This window comes from Schistocerca americana, chromosome 4, assembly GCF_021461395.2.
Source record: "Schistocerca americana isolate TAMUIC-IGC-003095 chromosome 4, iqSchAmer2.1, whole genome shotgun sequence".
Classification (NCBI taxonomy): domain Eukaryota; kingdom Metazoa; phylum Arthropoda; class Insecta; order Orthoptera; family Acrididae; genus Schistocerca; species Schistocerca americana.
The window spans coordinates 381,753,376-381,770,629 of NC_060122.1; the positions used below are offsets into that span (position 1 = coordinate 381,753,376).

Below are 17,254 nucleotides of genomic sequence, written 5' to 3' on the forward strand. Positions count from 1 at the left end.
GAGTAGGCTGAAGTTTAAGAGACTAGTTAGGAATAATCAATGTGCAAAGAAGTGGGATACGGAAGTACTAAGGTATGCTGAAAGTTCTCTGAGGGTATAGTTATTGTAATAATGAATAGCTCAGTAGGCAGTGCAGTTGAAGAAGAATGAAGTCTAAAAGAGGCAATCACAAAAGTTATAGAGAAAAATGTAGGTACAAGAATCCTGGGGTAAGAGTAGAAATACTTCAGCTGATCAATGAAAGAACAAAGTACAAAAATGATCAGGGATATTCAGGAATACAGAAATACACCACTTAGGATTGAAATAAATAGAAAGTTCAGGGAAATCAAGGTGAAATGGATATATGAAAAGTGTGAAGAAATTGAAAAAGAAATGTATGTTGGAAGGATTGACTAAGCACATAGAAAAGACAAAACAACCTTCGGTGAAATTAAAAGCATGGGAATTCCAATGTTAAATGCAGAGGAGAGAGCGAATATGTGGGAAGAGCACATTGAGGGCCTCTACGAGGGGAAGAGCTTGCCTGATGGAAAATGGAAGAAGAAGAAGAAGAAGAAGAAGAAGAAGAAGAAGAAGAAAGAAGGAGCAGGAGTCGATACGGAAGAGATAGGGGATCCAGTATTAGAATCAGAATTTAGAAGAGCCTTGGAAGACTTTAAATCCAGTAAGGTAGAAGGGACTGATATCATTCTAAAATCATTGGGGTAAGTGGCAACAAAATGACATTCACACTCGTATGTAGAATGTATGAGACTGGCAATATACCATCAGACTTTTGGAAAAACATCATCCACACAATTCCCAAGACTGAAAGAACAATCAAGTGCAAGAATTATTGCACAATCAACTTAACTTATCATGCATCCAAGCTGCTAACAAGAATAATATACAGAAGAATGGAAAAGAAAATTGAGGTTCTACTACATGATAATCAGTTTGGCTTTAGGGAAGGTAAAGGCATCAGAGAGAGAGTTCTGATGTTGCAGTTGACAATGGAAGCAAGACGGAATAAAAATCAAGACACATTTATAGTATTTGTCAAGCTGCAAAAAGTGTTCAATTTAAAATGGTGCAAGATGTATGAAACTCTGAAAAAATAGAGGTATGCTATAGGGAAAGACTCATAATATACAATATGTGCAAGAGCCAAGAGGGAATAATAAGAATAAGAGACCAAGAAAGAAGTGCATGGATTAAAAGGACTTAAGACAGGGATGCAGTCTTTTGTCCCCACTGTTCAACCTATTTCGAAGAAGCAATGATGGACACAAAAGAAAGGCTCAAGCGTGGGATTAAAATCCTCAGTGAGAGTGAAGAAGTATTACAGGATGAGTTGAATGAATTAAACAGTCGAATGTGTACAGAATGTGTACTATGAGTAAATTGAAGAAAGGGAAGAGTAATGAGAAGTAGCAAAAATTAGAACAGTGAGAAACTTACTGTAATTGATACTAACAAAGAGAGAGAGGGGCTGGCCAGTACTTACCTCAGCTCAGTACAGCCGATAGATACACATAAAACACATAAAACAGAACCGAAAATTTACGTTCCTAGCTTTCGGAACAAATGTTCCTTCATCGGGGAGGAGAGAGGGGAAAGAAAGGGAAGAAGGGAAAGGAGATTCAGTTACTCACAACCCAGGTTATGAAGCAACAGGGAAAGGAAAATAGGGAGGGCAGCAAGGATGGAGGCATGGTTGTCAGAGGGAAGCCAAAGATATTCTACTGTAAGTACTGTGCCAGCTTCAAACCAAAGAGGATGCATACAGAAGTAAAGAGGTATATAGTATAAAGATAAACACAACTATGTAGGATGAAAAGATGTGTGAATGACTAAAGAGGAAAGGGAAAGAGGAGAAGACTGAAGAGTAAATGGGATTGAGGTTGTTTAACGTAGGTTCAGTCCAGGGGGATGGCGGGATGAAAGGATGTGTTGTAGTGCAAGTTCCCATCTCCGCAGTTCAGAGGGACTGGTGTTGGGTGGGAGAAGCCAAATGGCACATACAGTGTAACAGGTTCCTAGGTCCCTAGAATTATGCTGGAGGGCATGCTCCGCTACTGGGGATTGGGCATCTCCTAGGCGGACAGTTCGTCTGTGTCCATTCATGCGCTCAGCCAGTTTAGTTGTTGTCATGCCGATGTAAAAGGCTGTGCAGTGCAGGCATGTCAGTTGATAAATGACATGTGTAGTTTCACACATGGCGCTGCCTTGAATTGTGTATGTTTTACCAGTAGCGGGGCTGGAGTAGGTGGTTGTGGGGGGATGCATGGAGCAGGTTTTGCAGCGGGGTCGGTTACAGGGGTAGGAACCGCTGGGTGGAGAAGGTAGTCTGGGAATATTGTAGGGTTTAACAAGGATATTACGGAGGTTAGGGGGGTGACGAAAGGCAACTCTGGGTGGTGTGGGGAGAATTTTGTCAAGGGATGATCTCATTTCAGGGGTTGACTTGAGAAAGTCATATCCCTGGCGGAGTAATTTGTTGATGTTTTCGAAGCCAGGATAATATTGGGTGACAAGGGGGATGCTTCTGTGTGGTTTGGGGGTAGGAACATTGTTGTTGGATGGGGAGGAATGTATTGCTCGGGAAATCTGTTTGTGGACAAGGTCTGCGGGATAGTTGCGGGAGAGGAAAGCATTGGTCAGGTTATTGGTGTAATTGTTGAGGGATTCGTCACTGGAGCAGATACGTTTGCCACGAATACCTAGGCTGTAGGGAAGGGAGCGTTTGATGTGGAAAGGATGGCAGCTATCAAAGTGAAGGTACTGTTGTTTGTTTGTGGGTTTGATATGGACAGATGTGTGGATGTGAGCTTCAACAAGATGAAGGTCAACATCCAGGAAGGTGGCTTGGGTTTTGGAGAAGGACCAGGTGAAATTCAGATTCGAAAAGGAGTTGAGGTTATGGGCCGCATGGAGGAGGCTTTCCTGAAGACCCAACAGCTGCTTCCCCTGGCCTGGTATAGGTTTATAGATGACATCTTTGTGGTCTGGACTCATGGTGAAGAAACACTCCTTAATTTCCTCCATAACCTCAACTCCTTTTCGAATCTGAATTTCACCTGGTCCTTCTCCAAAACCCAAGCCACCTTCCTGGATGTTGACCTTCATCTTGTTGAAGCTCACATCCACACATCTGTCTATATCAAACCCACAAACAAACAACAGTACCTTCACTTTGATAGCTGCCATCCTTTCCACATCAAACGCTCCCTTCCCTACAGCCTAGGTATTCGTGGCAAACGTATCTGCTCCAGCGACGAATCCCTCAACAATTACACCAATAACCTGACCAATGCTTTCCTCTCCCGCAGACCTTGTCCACAAACAGATTTCCCGAGCAATACATTCCTTCCCATCCAACAACAATGTTCCTACCCCCAAACCACACAGAAGCATCCCCCTTGTCTCCCAATATTATCCTGGCCTCGAAAACATCAACAAATTACTCCGCCAGAGATATGACTTTCTCAAGTCAACCCCTGAAATGAGATCATCCCTTGACAAAATTCTCCCCACACCACCCAGAGTTGCCTTTCGTCGCCCCCCTAACCTCCGTAACATCCTTGTTAAGCCCTACAATATTCCCAGACTACCTTCTCCACCCAGCGGTTCCTACCCCTGTAACCGACCCCGCTGCAAAACCTGCCCCAAGCATCCCCCCACAACCACCTACTCCAGCCTCGCTACTGGTAAAACATACACAATTCAAGGCAGGGCCACGTGTGAAACTACACATGTCATTTATCAACTGACATGCCTGCACTGCACAGCCTTTTACATCGGCATGACAACAACTAAACTGGCTGAGCGCATGAATGGACACAGACGAACTGTCCGCCTAGGAGATGCCCAATCCCCAGTAGCGGAGCATGCCCTCCAGCATAATTCTAGGGATCTAGGAACCTGCTACACTGTATGTGCCATTTGGCTTCTCCCACCCAACACCAGTCCCTCTGAACTGCGGAGATGGGAACTTGCACTACAACACATCCTTTCATCCCGCCATCCCCCTGGACTGAACCTACGTTAAACAACCTCAATCCCATTTACTCTTCAGTCTTCTCCTCTTTCCCTTTCCTCTTTAGTCATTCACACATCTTTTCATCCTACATAGTTGTGTTTATCTTTATACTATATACCTCTTTACTTCTGTATGCATCCTCTTTGGTTTGAAGCTGGCACAGTACTTACAGTAGAATATCTTTGGCTTCCCTCTGACAACCATGCCTCCATCCTTGCTACCCTCCCTATTTTCCTTTCCCTGTTGCTTCATAACCTGGGTTGTGAGTAACTGAATCTCCTTTCCCTTCTTCCCTTTCTTTCCCCTCTCTCCTCCCCGATGAAGGAACATTTGTTCCGAAAGCTAGGAACGTAAATTTTCGGTTCTGTTTTATGTGTTTTATGTGTATCTATCGGCTGTACTGAGCTGAGGTAAGTACTGGCCAGCCCCTCTATCTCTTTGTTAGTATTTGTTTCACATCTCATATGAGATTTTCCATTAATCACTTACCGTAATTGGTATCGCGAAGTAGATGAAGTTAAGGACTTCTGCTATCTAGGCAGCAAGAAGAACACAAAAAGCAGACTAGCAGTGGCAAAAAGGGCTTTCCTGACAGAGAGAAATTTCTGAGAATGTGCTTTTGCAGCACAGCATTTTATGGTAGTGAGACATGGACTGTGGGAAAACTAGAATATAAGAAGAATAGAAGTATTTGAGATTTGAGACGTGATGCTACAGAAGAATGCTGAAAACTATGTAGTATGATAAGGTAAAGATGCAAGGTGGCAACTCATATGGGCTATGCACTGAGAGTGCAACACTCACATCAATTACCACTTTGCATTTTTTAATAATTAATTAAAATTTGTGGTTCATCATGCTACGTTAACAGAGATAGCTAAGGGATGAGCAATGAGAATGTGATGCATTGAGTTAAGTGCAAATAATTTTTGCGGATAGAGTTTCAGGTAGGATTGAATTCAGAGTGTTGGTGGCGGGAAGCTAGCAGCATGATAGCGTGGAGGTTGAATTTCACAACCTCCAGCATCCCAGGGGTGTTGGCACAGTCTGGACAGTCTCCAGTGGTAGGGCTTTGATGCCACCCAACAGGCAGGCAATATTTCCAGAATAACACTGCAAGGGAAGCAGAATGTCTCCCGAACGTGAATAATACAGGGAGACACTGTTTTACCCTTGGCTGTGTTGCCCTGAGCTCACAAAAGCGTCATGGGCAACATTAACGGCAAGGAATATACCTCCATGGAATTCCCCATTCCATATTTTTTGAGCTTGGGACAGACACTGGCACCAAGGAAGCGTCTGGAAAGTTCTTCGGATGAGTGGTGACTCCCACAGGAGACTGCGATTGGCCAGTTCGATGTGATGTAAGCAATGTTTCCAAGCAGTCGCAGTCAAGTGGGAGTAGTGCTCATTGGTAAAAAATTTGTCAAAATGTTGCGGCTGGACAGCCACACCAGTGGAGCGGCATGCCACACTAGGTTTTTGGTAGAAAGGACACTTGCGTTTCGCCATCCGTCCGATAAGGATGCAGAACTCTATGCCGGATGATACAGAGTAATTGCAGAGTAGCTGTGTATCTTCTCTGGAACTCTGGATAATTTAGCAGAATTGTGTCATATACGCACACCGCTGTGGTTGCAGACACATCACACCTGATTGGCATAACAACATGATGAGAACAGCCGACTGGGGACCCTGTCATGGAGCACAAGATCAGTGCTCCAGCTGTAGCACGATCAGCCTTGGAGTACATAGAAGTTACACAGGTGGCCATTGACCTATTGAGCATAGCAGCACTTTCTCACTTTATTTCTGTGATTAGATACAGATGTAAAGTATGTGACCTGGAATCTTGTGCTCTCATTCAATTAAGGGGAACTGCCATACGCATTGCTACGTTTCATAGTTATAGATTAGTCCTGTACTCCTTTCCTTTATTAAGATATTAATCTGTCCACACTGAAGAGGCATTACCTTATTAATTCAGTTTGTTAGTATACGTAATTATCAAATGGAATAAATCTGGATATCTTTCCCGATATTTCAGACTACACATATGTTGAAACATCAATCCTCTCCTAAAACCAAGTCACAGATTTTGGAGGGGTTACATTCATGTTAATAACTTACATGCATTACTACTTTCTATGAGGCAAGCAACCTCACCCAATCCGATTCTTCAACAAAGGCTGGGATTGCATAGTGAGGTGTCATTAAGCACATAATAATTGCATTGAGGAAATTTATAATGGAATTCGGAGTTCAGCAAATAGTTCATCTGCATATCGCATCACAGTGGTAAAGGAAACTAGGAGGTCGCTTTCCAATGAATGAGGAGGTTCTCTGCAGAATGAATGAGGAAAGGAATAGGTGGCAATGACAAGAAGAAGGGACAGTACAACAGGGCATCTGTTAAGACATCAGGGAATAACTTCCACAGTACTAAGAGGGGGGAAAATGATAGAGGAAGACAGAGATTGGGATGCATCCAGCAAATAATTGAGGAAGTAGGTTGCAAGTGCTACTCTGAGATGAATGGCAGTATAGTTTAAATCAGCGAATGGGCAGGATTCTGCAGTAGTATTCTAATCATAATCCAGTAGGCCCTAAAACACAACTTTCCTGTTTTCTTAAAAACTGATAGTAAGGAAGAAAACAGAGCATTACATTGTTGTGTATAAAATTTGTGTTTAAAATTATATTTAAGGGGAAAGAATACATAAAGGAAAAACACTTGTCTAATGGTTTACATAACTTGCTGTTGTAATTAAAACTGACTGTGAGAAAGAAAATGAAATCTCACCGTTCCATAGTGTGGCATTTTCTTTCATCCAGTCAGTTTTAACAGCAAACCTGCATATGTAAAAATTTTAAATAAATTGGTCAATTACTTTAAGAGATTTTTGGTAACAGTAACTTGTCTTTATACTTACCATCAGTTAGATTCATCCAAACATGATGTACTTCTGATGCTTCCTTGTCTGTATAATAACTGAGAGGCACATACCACTTGTAACCAAAGGGTGAGTTTCCTTCATCTAATGCTATTTTACTGTCATTCTCCAGGCTAGCTGTAAGCAGAAACCTCTTCTGCGTTGCTGTCACAATACCATCTTTTTTGGTAACTGTAACTAATGGAAACCCCATTTGCCTAGTCCAGGTGTCCATGATTGCCTGTTGCAAATGACAGAAAATCTAAGTGGGTATAAGTTGCTTAATATATTTACTATCACAGACAAATTTCGGCATTGTTTTTGAACCAAAAGTCATGTTACTAACATCAAACGAAATTCCATTCAGGATCTGTTACTGTCTGCCTAATATTATGAATTTCTACAAGCAAAAGGAGTTTCATAATGAATAAACAATTATCTACGTAGTTAAAATATCTACTTCAAATGTAGTAGACAAGGTAAAAATAAAAAATTCAAACAAACAATGGTTTTTGGGACCCTGTGGCAGGCAAACACCAAATAGAAGTTAATGAATAGCTCATTGGTGATTTTTTAAGCTGAAATATTTATTTCTGTAATGCATTCCAAAATATCTATTTCTATGCAGATTAGGCAGGTGACAGGGGTAAAGTACAGAGAGCGATTTGTACAGTGTCCAAATGACACCTGTAAGAGTCGCGGGCATGAAAGGGAAGTAGTGGTTGAGAAGAGAGAGAGAGAGAGAGAGAGAGAGAGAGACAGACAGGGTTGTCGCCTATCCCCGATATTGTTCAATCTGTATACTAAGCAAGCTGTAAAGGAAACAAAAGAAAAATTTGGAGTAGGAATTAAAATCTACGGAGAAGAAATAAAAACTTTGAGATTTGCCAATGACATTGTAATTCTGTCAAAGACAGTGAAGGACCTGGAGGAGCAGTTAAACACAATGGACTATATCTTGAAAGGAGGGTGTAAGATGAACATCAACAAAAGCAAAACGAGGATAGTGGGATGTAGTCAAATTAAACTAGGTGATGCTGAGGGAATTAGATTAGGAAATGAGACACGTAATGTAGTGAATGAGTTTTGTTATGTGGGGAGCAAAATAACTGATGGCGGTCGAAGTTGAGAGGTTATAACAAGTAGACTGGTTATGGTAAGAAATGTGTTTCTGAAAAAGAGAAATTTGTTAACATAGAGTATAGATTTAAGTGTCAGGATGTCTTTTCTAAAGTATTTGTATGGAGTGTAGCCATGTATGGAAGTGAAACATGGACGATAAATAGTTTAGACAAAAAGAGAATAGAAGCTTTCAAAATGTGGTGCTACAGAAGAATGCTGATTGGTAGATCATGTAACTAATGAGGAGACACTGAATAGAACTGGAGAGAAGAGAAATTTGTGGCACAACTTGACTAGAAGAAGGGACCTCCTGGTAAGACACATTCTGAGACATCAAAGAATCACCAAGTTAGTATTGGAGGGAAGAGTGGCGGGTAAAAATCATAGAGGGAGACCAAGAGATGAATACGCTAAGCAGATTCACAAGGATGTATGTTGAAATAGTTACTCAGAGATGAAGAGGCCTGCACAGGATAGAGCAGCATGGAGAGCTGCATCTGGACTGAAGACAACAACAACAACAACAACAACAACAGCAGCAGCAGCAAAATGTAGATTATTCAATTAATAGTGATGGTAATATCTCTTCCTTCAAGATTTTTAGAGAGCTCTAATTCAACGTGTACTGATAGTATATTTACAATTATTTGCTAGCTATTCATGACACACCAAGTCACTTAAGTCTTATAATTACACAAATATAATATACTAAATTTTCCATCTTATTTGGTGAAATGTCTAGTCTCAACACAACACAGAATAAGAAAATAAATGTGGTATGGCCCATTAGCACACAAGGAACTGGCTGAAAGGTGAATGTATTGCACCCATTAAGAATAAAAGAAAGTGTCTTTTTTTTTTTAAACTGAGGACAACAAAAAGTACCAAATAATGAAAGAGTCAAGACCACTAGGCCTCATGCGATGGAGGTATTGAGTGACGGATAAGTACAAAATTAAAAATGCAATAGCTAGTATGTGTGTGTGTGTGTGTGGGACGGGGGGGGGGGGGGGGGGGGGGGTGACGTGCATGCACGCACGCTCGAGAGGCACACATATGAGGTCTGTTCAAAAAATTCCGGTACTTTGTCCACAAAATTTTTCTACACATATTGTTTACTTATTGTGCAACGTCTTCTTTGAGATACTCTTCTCCGCAATTGATACACTGCTCCCAATGCCATTTCCACTACTGGAAGCAGTCTTGGTATGCTTCTTGCTGGATTGTGTGAAGCACCGTCTGTGAATTTTCTTTTATCTTGTCTATTATTGCAAACCTTAAAGGTCTGCAGGGGCCAGGTCTTGAGAGTGAGGAGGATGAGACAGCACAGTAATTTTGTTTCTTATGCAACAGTCATGCACAGACAGGGATGAAAGCGCAGTTGTGTTATCATGATGCAAGAGCCATGAACTGTCTCGCCACGTTTCAGCTATTTCCTTTTCTCGCAGATGTCGCAGGACATCCTGATAGTTTGTCAATGTGGCACAAATTCACAATGAACTAATCCTTCAAAGCCAAAGAGAACAATCAGCATTGCTTTGACCTGGCCTGATGAGCTTTTTTTGGTCTTTGAGAACCTTTTCCAACCCATTGTGAAGATTGAACCTTGGTTTCAATATCTTAACTGTAGTCCCACGTCTCATCACCAATTATGATTAGCTTAAGGAACATCTCATTCTCACTTGCATGATCCAAAACCTCTTCACAGAATGCGAGGTGAAGAGGGGAAGGTCTTTCTGGTCTTGACTTATGAGCCATGGCATGAACTTGGCAGCAACACGATGCATTCCAAGGTGAGTTTCGTGCAAAATTTAATGCAAATGCTTTGCTCCTCTAACTCTATCATCTCAAAATTCGCAAACTGTGCGACACAGTATTCTACTCAATACAGCACTGTAAAATAACTAACAAATATACAACAATGAAACTTCCAGCGGTTACACATTAAACACAGGCATGTGCGTTTATGAATGGGTTAATTAACTTTGAAGTACAGGGATAAAAAGGAATGGCAACAAATTGCAAGAACCAATTTAGAGTTTATTACTTTACAAAAATGATGTTTGAGTTGCCACTGAGACTAGAGAAGCAAAAGAGTCAGTAGGAAGATAAGAAAAGAATGTGAAACAGAAAAAAATGAAACAGTGAAGCGAAGTGTTCGGAAACATTAGAGAAAATTGATGTAAATTGAAAAATGAAATAATGAACATGGAAAAGCTGTATCACTAAACCATTACACAAGCCCAGAATGAAATTTTCAATTTGCAGCGGAGTATGCGCTGATATGAAACTTCCTGGCAGATTAAAACTTTGTGCCAGACCCAGACACGAACTTGGGACCTTTGCCTTTCATGGGCAAGTGCTCTACCATCTGAGCTACCCAAGCACGATTCCCACCCCGTCCTCACAGCTTTACTTCCACCAGTACCCTGTCTCCTACCTTCAAAACTTCACAGAAGCTCTCCTGCAAAACTAGCACTCCTGGAAGAAAGGATATTGCGGAGGCTTGTTAGAGCACTTGCCCGTGAAAGGCAAAGGTCCCTCGTTTATGTCTCAGTTTGGCACACAGTTTTAATCTGCCAGAAAATTTCATATCAGCGCACACTCCACTGCAGAGTGAAAATTTCATTCTGGAAACTTCCCCCAGGCTGTGGTAAAGCCACGTCTCTGCAATATCCTTTCTTCCAGGAGTGCTAGTTCTGCAAATTTCGCAGGAGAGCTTCTGTGAAGTTTGAAAGGTAGAAAATGAGGTACTGGTGAAAGTAAAGCTGTGAGGACAGGGCGTGAGTCATACTTGGGTAGCTCAGACGGTAGTGCACTTGCGAAGAAAATGCAAAGGTCTCGAGTTCGTGTCTTGGTCTGACACACAGTTTTAATCTGCCAGGAAGTTTCATTACACAAGACTTCCATGTTTCCAAAAATGATATATATATACACTCCTGGAAATTGAAATAAGAACACCGTGAATTCATTGTCCCAGGAAAGGGAAACTTTATTGACACATTCCTGGGGTCAGATACATCACATGATCACACTGACAGAACCACAGGCACATAGACACAGGCAACAGAGCATGCACAATGTCGGCACTAGTACAGTGTATATCCACCTTTCGCAGCAATGCAGGCTGCTATTCTCCCATGGAGACGATCGTAGAGATGCTGGATGTAGTCCTGTGGAACGGCTTGCCATGCCATTTCCACCTGGCGCCTCAGTTGGACCAGCGTTCGTGCTGGACGTGCAGACCGCGTGAGACGACGCTTCATCCAGTCCCAAACATGCTCAATGGGGGACAGATCCGGAGTTCTTGCTGGCCAGGGTAGTTGACTTACACCTTCTAGAGCACGTTGGGTGGCACGGGATACATGCGGACGTGCATTGTCCTGTTGGAACAGCAAGTTCCCTTGCCGGTCTAGGAATGGTAGAACGATGGGTTCGATGACGGTTTGGATGTACCGTGCACTATTCAGTGTCCCCTCGACGATCACCAGTGGTGTACGGCCAGTGTAGGAGATCGCTCCCCACACCATAATGCTGGGTGTTGGCCCTGTGTGCCTCGGTCGTATGCAGTCCTGATTGTGGCTCTCACCTGCACGGCGCCAAACACGCATACGACCATCATTGGGACCAAGGCAGAAGCGACTCTCATCGCTGAAGACGACACGTCTCCATTCGTCCCTCCATTCACGCCTGCCGCGACACCACTGGAGGCAGGCTGCACGATGTTGGGGCGTGAGCGGAAGACGGCCTAACGGTGTGCGGGACCGTAGCCCAGCTTCATGGAGACGGTTGCGAATGGTCCTCGCCGATACCCCAGGAGCAACAGTGTCCCTAATTTGCTGGGAAGTGGCGGTGCGGTCCCCTACGGCACTGCGTAGGATCCTACGGTCTTGGCGTGCATCCGTGCGTCGCTGCGGTCCGGTCCCAGGTCGACGGGCACGTGCACCTTCCGCCGACCACTGGCGACAACATCGATGTACTGTGGAGACCTCACGCCCCACGTGTTGAGCAATTCGGCGGTACGTCCACCCGGCCTCCCGCATGCCCACTATACGCCCTCGCTCAAAGTCCGTCAACTGCACATACGGTTCACGTCCACGCTGTTGCGGCATGCTACCAGTGTTAAAGACTGCGATGGAGCTCCGTATGCCACGGCATACTGGCTGACACTGACGGCGGCGGTGCACAAATGCTGCGCAGCTAGCGCCATTCGACGGTCAACACCGCGGTTCCTGGTGTGTCCGCTGTGTCGTGCGTGTGATCATTGCTTGTACAGCCCTCTCGCAGTGTCCGGAGCAAGTATGGTGGGTCTGACACACCGGTGTCAATGTGTTCTTTTTTCCATTTCCAGGAGTGTGTGTGTATATATATATATATATATATATATATATATATATATATATATATATATATATATATAGGTCTTTAAATATGTCTGCTTGTGTCTGTATGTGTGGATGGATATGTGGGTGTGTGCGAGTGTATACCTGTCCTTTTTTCCCCCTAAGGTAAGTCTTTCCGCTCCCGGGATTGGAATGACTCCTTACCCTCTCCTTTAAAACCCACTTCCTTTCGTCTTCCCCTCTCCTTCCCTCTTTCCTGATGAGGCAACAGTTTGTTGCGAAAGCTTGAATTTTGTGTGTATGTTTGTGTGTCTATCGACCTGCCAGCACTTTTGTTCGGTAAGTCACCTCATCTTTGTTTATATATATATATATATATATATATATATATATATATATCTAAAAACAAAGATGATGTGACTTACCAAATGAAAGTGCTGGCAGGTCGACAGACACACAAACAAACACAAACATACACACAAAATTCAAGCTTTCGCAACAAACTGTTGCCTCATCAGGAAAGAGGGAAGGAGAGGGAAAGACGAAAGGAAGTGGGTTTTAAGGGAGAGGGTAAGGAGTCATTCCAATCCCGGGAGCGGAAAGACTTACCTTAGGGGGAAAAAAGGACGGGTATACACTCGCACACACACACATATCCATCCACACATATACAGACACAAGCAGACATATTTAAAGACAAAGAGTTTGGGCAGAGATGTCAGTCGAGGCAGAAGTGCAGAGGCAAAGATGTTGTTGAATGACAGGTGAGGTATGAGTGGCGGCAACTTGAAATTAGCGGAGATTGAGGCCTGGTGGATAACGGGAAGAGAGGATATATTGAAGAGCAAGTTCCCATCTCCGGAGTTCGGATAGGTTGGTGTTAGTGGGAAGTATCCAGATAACCCGGACGGTGTAACACTGTGCCAAGATGTGCTGGCCGTGCACCAAGGCATGTTTAGCAACAGGGTGATCCTCATTACCAACAAACACTGTCTGCCTGTGTCCATTCATGCGAATGGACAGTTTGTTGCTGGTCATTCCCACATAGAATGCGTCACAGTGTAGGCAGGTCAGTTGGTAGATCACGTGGGTGCTTTCACACGTGGCTCTGCCTTTGATCGTGTACACCTTCCGGGTTACAGGACTGGAGTAGGTGGTGGTGGGAGGGTGCATGGGACAGGTTTTACACCGGGGGCGGTTACAAGGGTAGGAGCCAGAGGGTAGGGCTCCTACCCTTGTAACCGCCCCCGGTGTAAAACCTGTCCCATGCACCCTCCCACCACCACCTACTCCAGTCCTGTAACCCGGAAGGTGTACACGATCAAAGGCAGAGCCACGTGTGAAAGCACCCACGTGATCTACCAACTGACCTGCCTACACTGTGACGCATTCTATGTGGGAATGACCAGCAACAAACTGTCCATTCGCATGAATGGACACAGGCAGACAGTGTTTGTTGGTAATGAGGATCACCCTGTTGCTAAACATGCCTTGGTGCACGGCCAGCACATCTTGGCACAGTGTTACACCGTCCGGGTTATCTGGATACTTCCCACTAACACCAACCTATCCGAACTCCGGAGATGGGAACTTGCTCTTCAATATATCCTCTCTTCCCGTTATCCACCAGGCCTCAATCTCCGCTAATTTCAAGTTGCCGCCACTCATACCTCACCTGTCATTCAACAACATCTTTGCCTCTGCACTTCTGCCTCGACTGACATCTCTGCCCAAACTCTTTGTCTTTAAATATGTCTGCTTGTGTCTGTATATGTGTGGATGGATATGTGTGTGTGTGCGAGTGTATACCCGTCCTTTTTTCCCCCTAAGGTAAGTCTTTCCGCTCCCGGGATTGGAGTGACTCCTTACCCTCTCCCTTAAAACCCACTTCCTTTCGTCTTTCCCTCTCCTTCCCTCTTTCCTGATGAGGCAACAGTTTGTTGCGAAAGCTTGAATTTTGTGTGTATGTTTGTGTTTGTTTGTGTGTCTGTCGACCTGCCAGCACTTTCATTTGGTAAGTCACATCATCTTTGTTTTTAGATATATATTTCCTACGTGGAGTGTTTCCCTCTATTATAACCATATATATATATATATATATATATATATATATATAATGGAAGGAAACATTCCACGTGGGAAAGGTCTTTAAATATGTCTGCTTGTGTCTGTATGTGTGGATGGATATGTGCGTGTGTGCGAGTGTATACCTGTCCTTTTTTCCCCCTAAGGTAAGTCTTTCTGCTCCCGGGATTGGAATGACTCCTTACCCTCTCCCTTAAAACCCACTTCCTTTCGTCTTCCCCTCTCCTTCCCTCTTTCCTGATGAGGCAACAGTTTGTTGCGAAAGCTTGAATTTTGTGTGTATGTTTGTGTTTGTTTGTGTGTCTATCGACCTGCCAGCGCTTTTGTTTGGTAAGTTTCATCATCTTTCTTTTTAGATATATTTTTCCCACGTGGAATGTTTCCCTCTATCATATATATATATATATATATATATATATATATATATATATATATATATATATATATATATATATAATAGTTTACTCAACTTGCACATGTAACTTTCATTCTAGAATAACAATATGAATGAAAAATTGAAACCATGTTGAAATACCACAACCTAAAAAGCAGAATTTTTGCTGTTACATATGGGGTACATATAACATTATCAAAAAAATTAGGTAAACTTTCATTGTCAGAGTTACCTTCACTTCCAAAGACTGGTTGGCATTCTTGCTCAGAACATTCCAGAGGTCTTTTGTCTCTGCATTGCCATACATGTGGGTGTTGAGGTAATCATTAAGTCCATTCCTCAGAACATCTTGGTGTAAAAACTTCTCCAGCATGTACAATATCGAGGCACCCTGGAAAAAAAAGTAGTACAAAAAGTTGCAACAATCAAAATCTGAAGATTTTCCAAATATTATTTTTGAGACATGCTAAAAGAACACAAGATGAAACAAAACAGAACACACTAATAAGCTCTGTGGTTCAGAAGGCAAGTTTCATATTAGTAGTCTAAAGACCTGGTGTTCAACCCTTGATCATTCCTAGGATTTTTCACATTTGCTTCTTTCATTTCCAGCAATGGTATGTTAATATGAATAATGCCAAGTCACACCAAGGGTTGGAATACATGTTTGAAAGCCTGTATACAGAGTGTGGGCAATCCTCCAGCAGTCACAATTTAGTTATCCAGAGGGTATGTTAAATCTAAAATTTGATGCCCTCACAGTAAAACATACACTTACTCACCGACTATGAGAAAGGCGTGTATATGGCAAGTGACACCAAAGCCCACACTTTTTGTTTATTTTTTGATAACTGCTTATGGAAATCTCATTCACATATGGTTATATATTAATATGGTAGTCAATAAAAGTCTGTAGATATGTTTGAGGAACTGCAGAAACTGTATTAGATTACCCTTGTATTTTGATACTATTGATATTCTGAGAATAAATGAAACTGATCAGAAAAAACAAGTTTCATTAATTTTTTTTAAGGACTTACAAAGACGTTTCACAACCTTTCCCACTGGGTAATGCATCACTGACATTAATAATAGCTTTGAAAATCTTGTCTTATCTGTGCCCTATCTATTTTTATTATACCTTCTGCCTTCTTTTATGACATTTAGAAATTCTAGAAAGGCACAAAAATGGATAAACAATTTTCAGCTGATGAATTTTGAGATAAATATATTTATGCTTTTTACACTGAAATAATAATAGTATTTCAAAAAAGGTAAAAACTATCCATACTATGCAGACTAGAGCACTAACCAATTTCAGAGATTTTGATACACCTCTGTATTACATGGATGCAACATCTACAGTAACAAGAAGGAACAGAAATGTGTGTGTCTCAACTATTACCCTGTCTCCCCTTTCCCTGACGAAAGTTGGGGTGTGTGTGTGTCATCCTGGGACATGAGTGATCTGCCATTACTTTCTAACCTTCTGTAACTAACCCCTTTCTCCTGGAGGAGGAACTAGTAGTTCCAAAAGATATGACAGTGTTTTGTACTGTGTGTGTGTGTGTGTGTGTGTGTGTGTGTGTGTGTGTGTGTGTGTGTGTGTGTGTCAGCAGTACTGGAATATCAAGCTCCTGTTATGAAATTTTGTTATTGTGTTCACGAAAGCAGTAAGGAAGGTCATAACGAATCTGGTTTGGCCACACATTGTCCTTAAAAACAGCATTATTTCTTCATGAACTACCATGTGTGTTGTGCAGAAGACAAGAAATTATTTTAATCATCTGTGATTATGGAGTGTACAGTCTGATTCCTTTTGGGCAATGACAACAATGTATTTTGTGTTCTTTCTGTAACAACATACATATAATAAAATGCAGAACAAACAAATCCTTGAACAACAATAAATACTACAAAATGAAGTTATTCAGATGTAAAAAACACCACGTAAGAGCCACAAATACTATCTTTATACATTAAAAGATTTCCCTCAAGATGCCTTTATCATTCCGAACTTACCAGCTAATTGGAACTGACTGTTTCTGATTTCCCTTACTTCTTGGAAATGCCAGTATCATTAACATTTTTACACTTCTATTTTAGCAATAAATAGAAAAAAAAGATGTTGGCACCGTTAACGCATGTCCATTCTAATTACACAAGTCATGCTATTTACATTCACTAAATCATCTTGAACCAATACTTAGTTTAAATAAACTTCTGTGCAAGTATCATTAGAAAACAGCAGGCAGAGATCTGACTTCCTGGATGATGATTTATCAGTGTTAATTAAAGTACTTCAAGGGAATGTTCAGTACAGAATTATAGATGATATTGCAGGAATATAAGC

At 42.1% G+C, this 17,254-nt stretch overlaps 1 protein-coding gene across 4 annotated transcripts in view; it reads right to left on the reverse strand.

The window, feature by feature from the left end:
- Positions 1-17,254, reverse strand: part of LOC124612366 (glutamyl aminopeptidase-like) — a 294,609-nt gene that overhangs the window by 84,454 nt on the left and 192,901 nt on the right. For all 4 annotated transcript variants that reach the window (XM_047140528.1, XM_047140527.1, XM_047140529.1 and 1 more), the window contains 2 exons: positions 15,134-15,292; positions 6,958-7,198 (listed from right to left, as the gene is read on the reverse strand). In XM_047140528.1, coding sequence (XP_046996484.1) covers positions 6,958-7,198; positions 15,134-15,292 — 400 coding nt within the window. The remainder of the gene's footprint in view (positions 1-6,957; positions 7,199-15,133; positions 15,293-17,254) is intronic.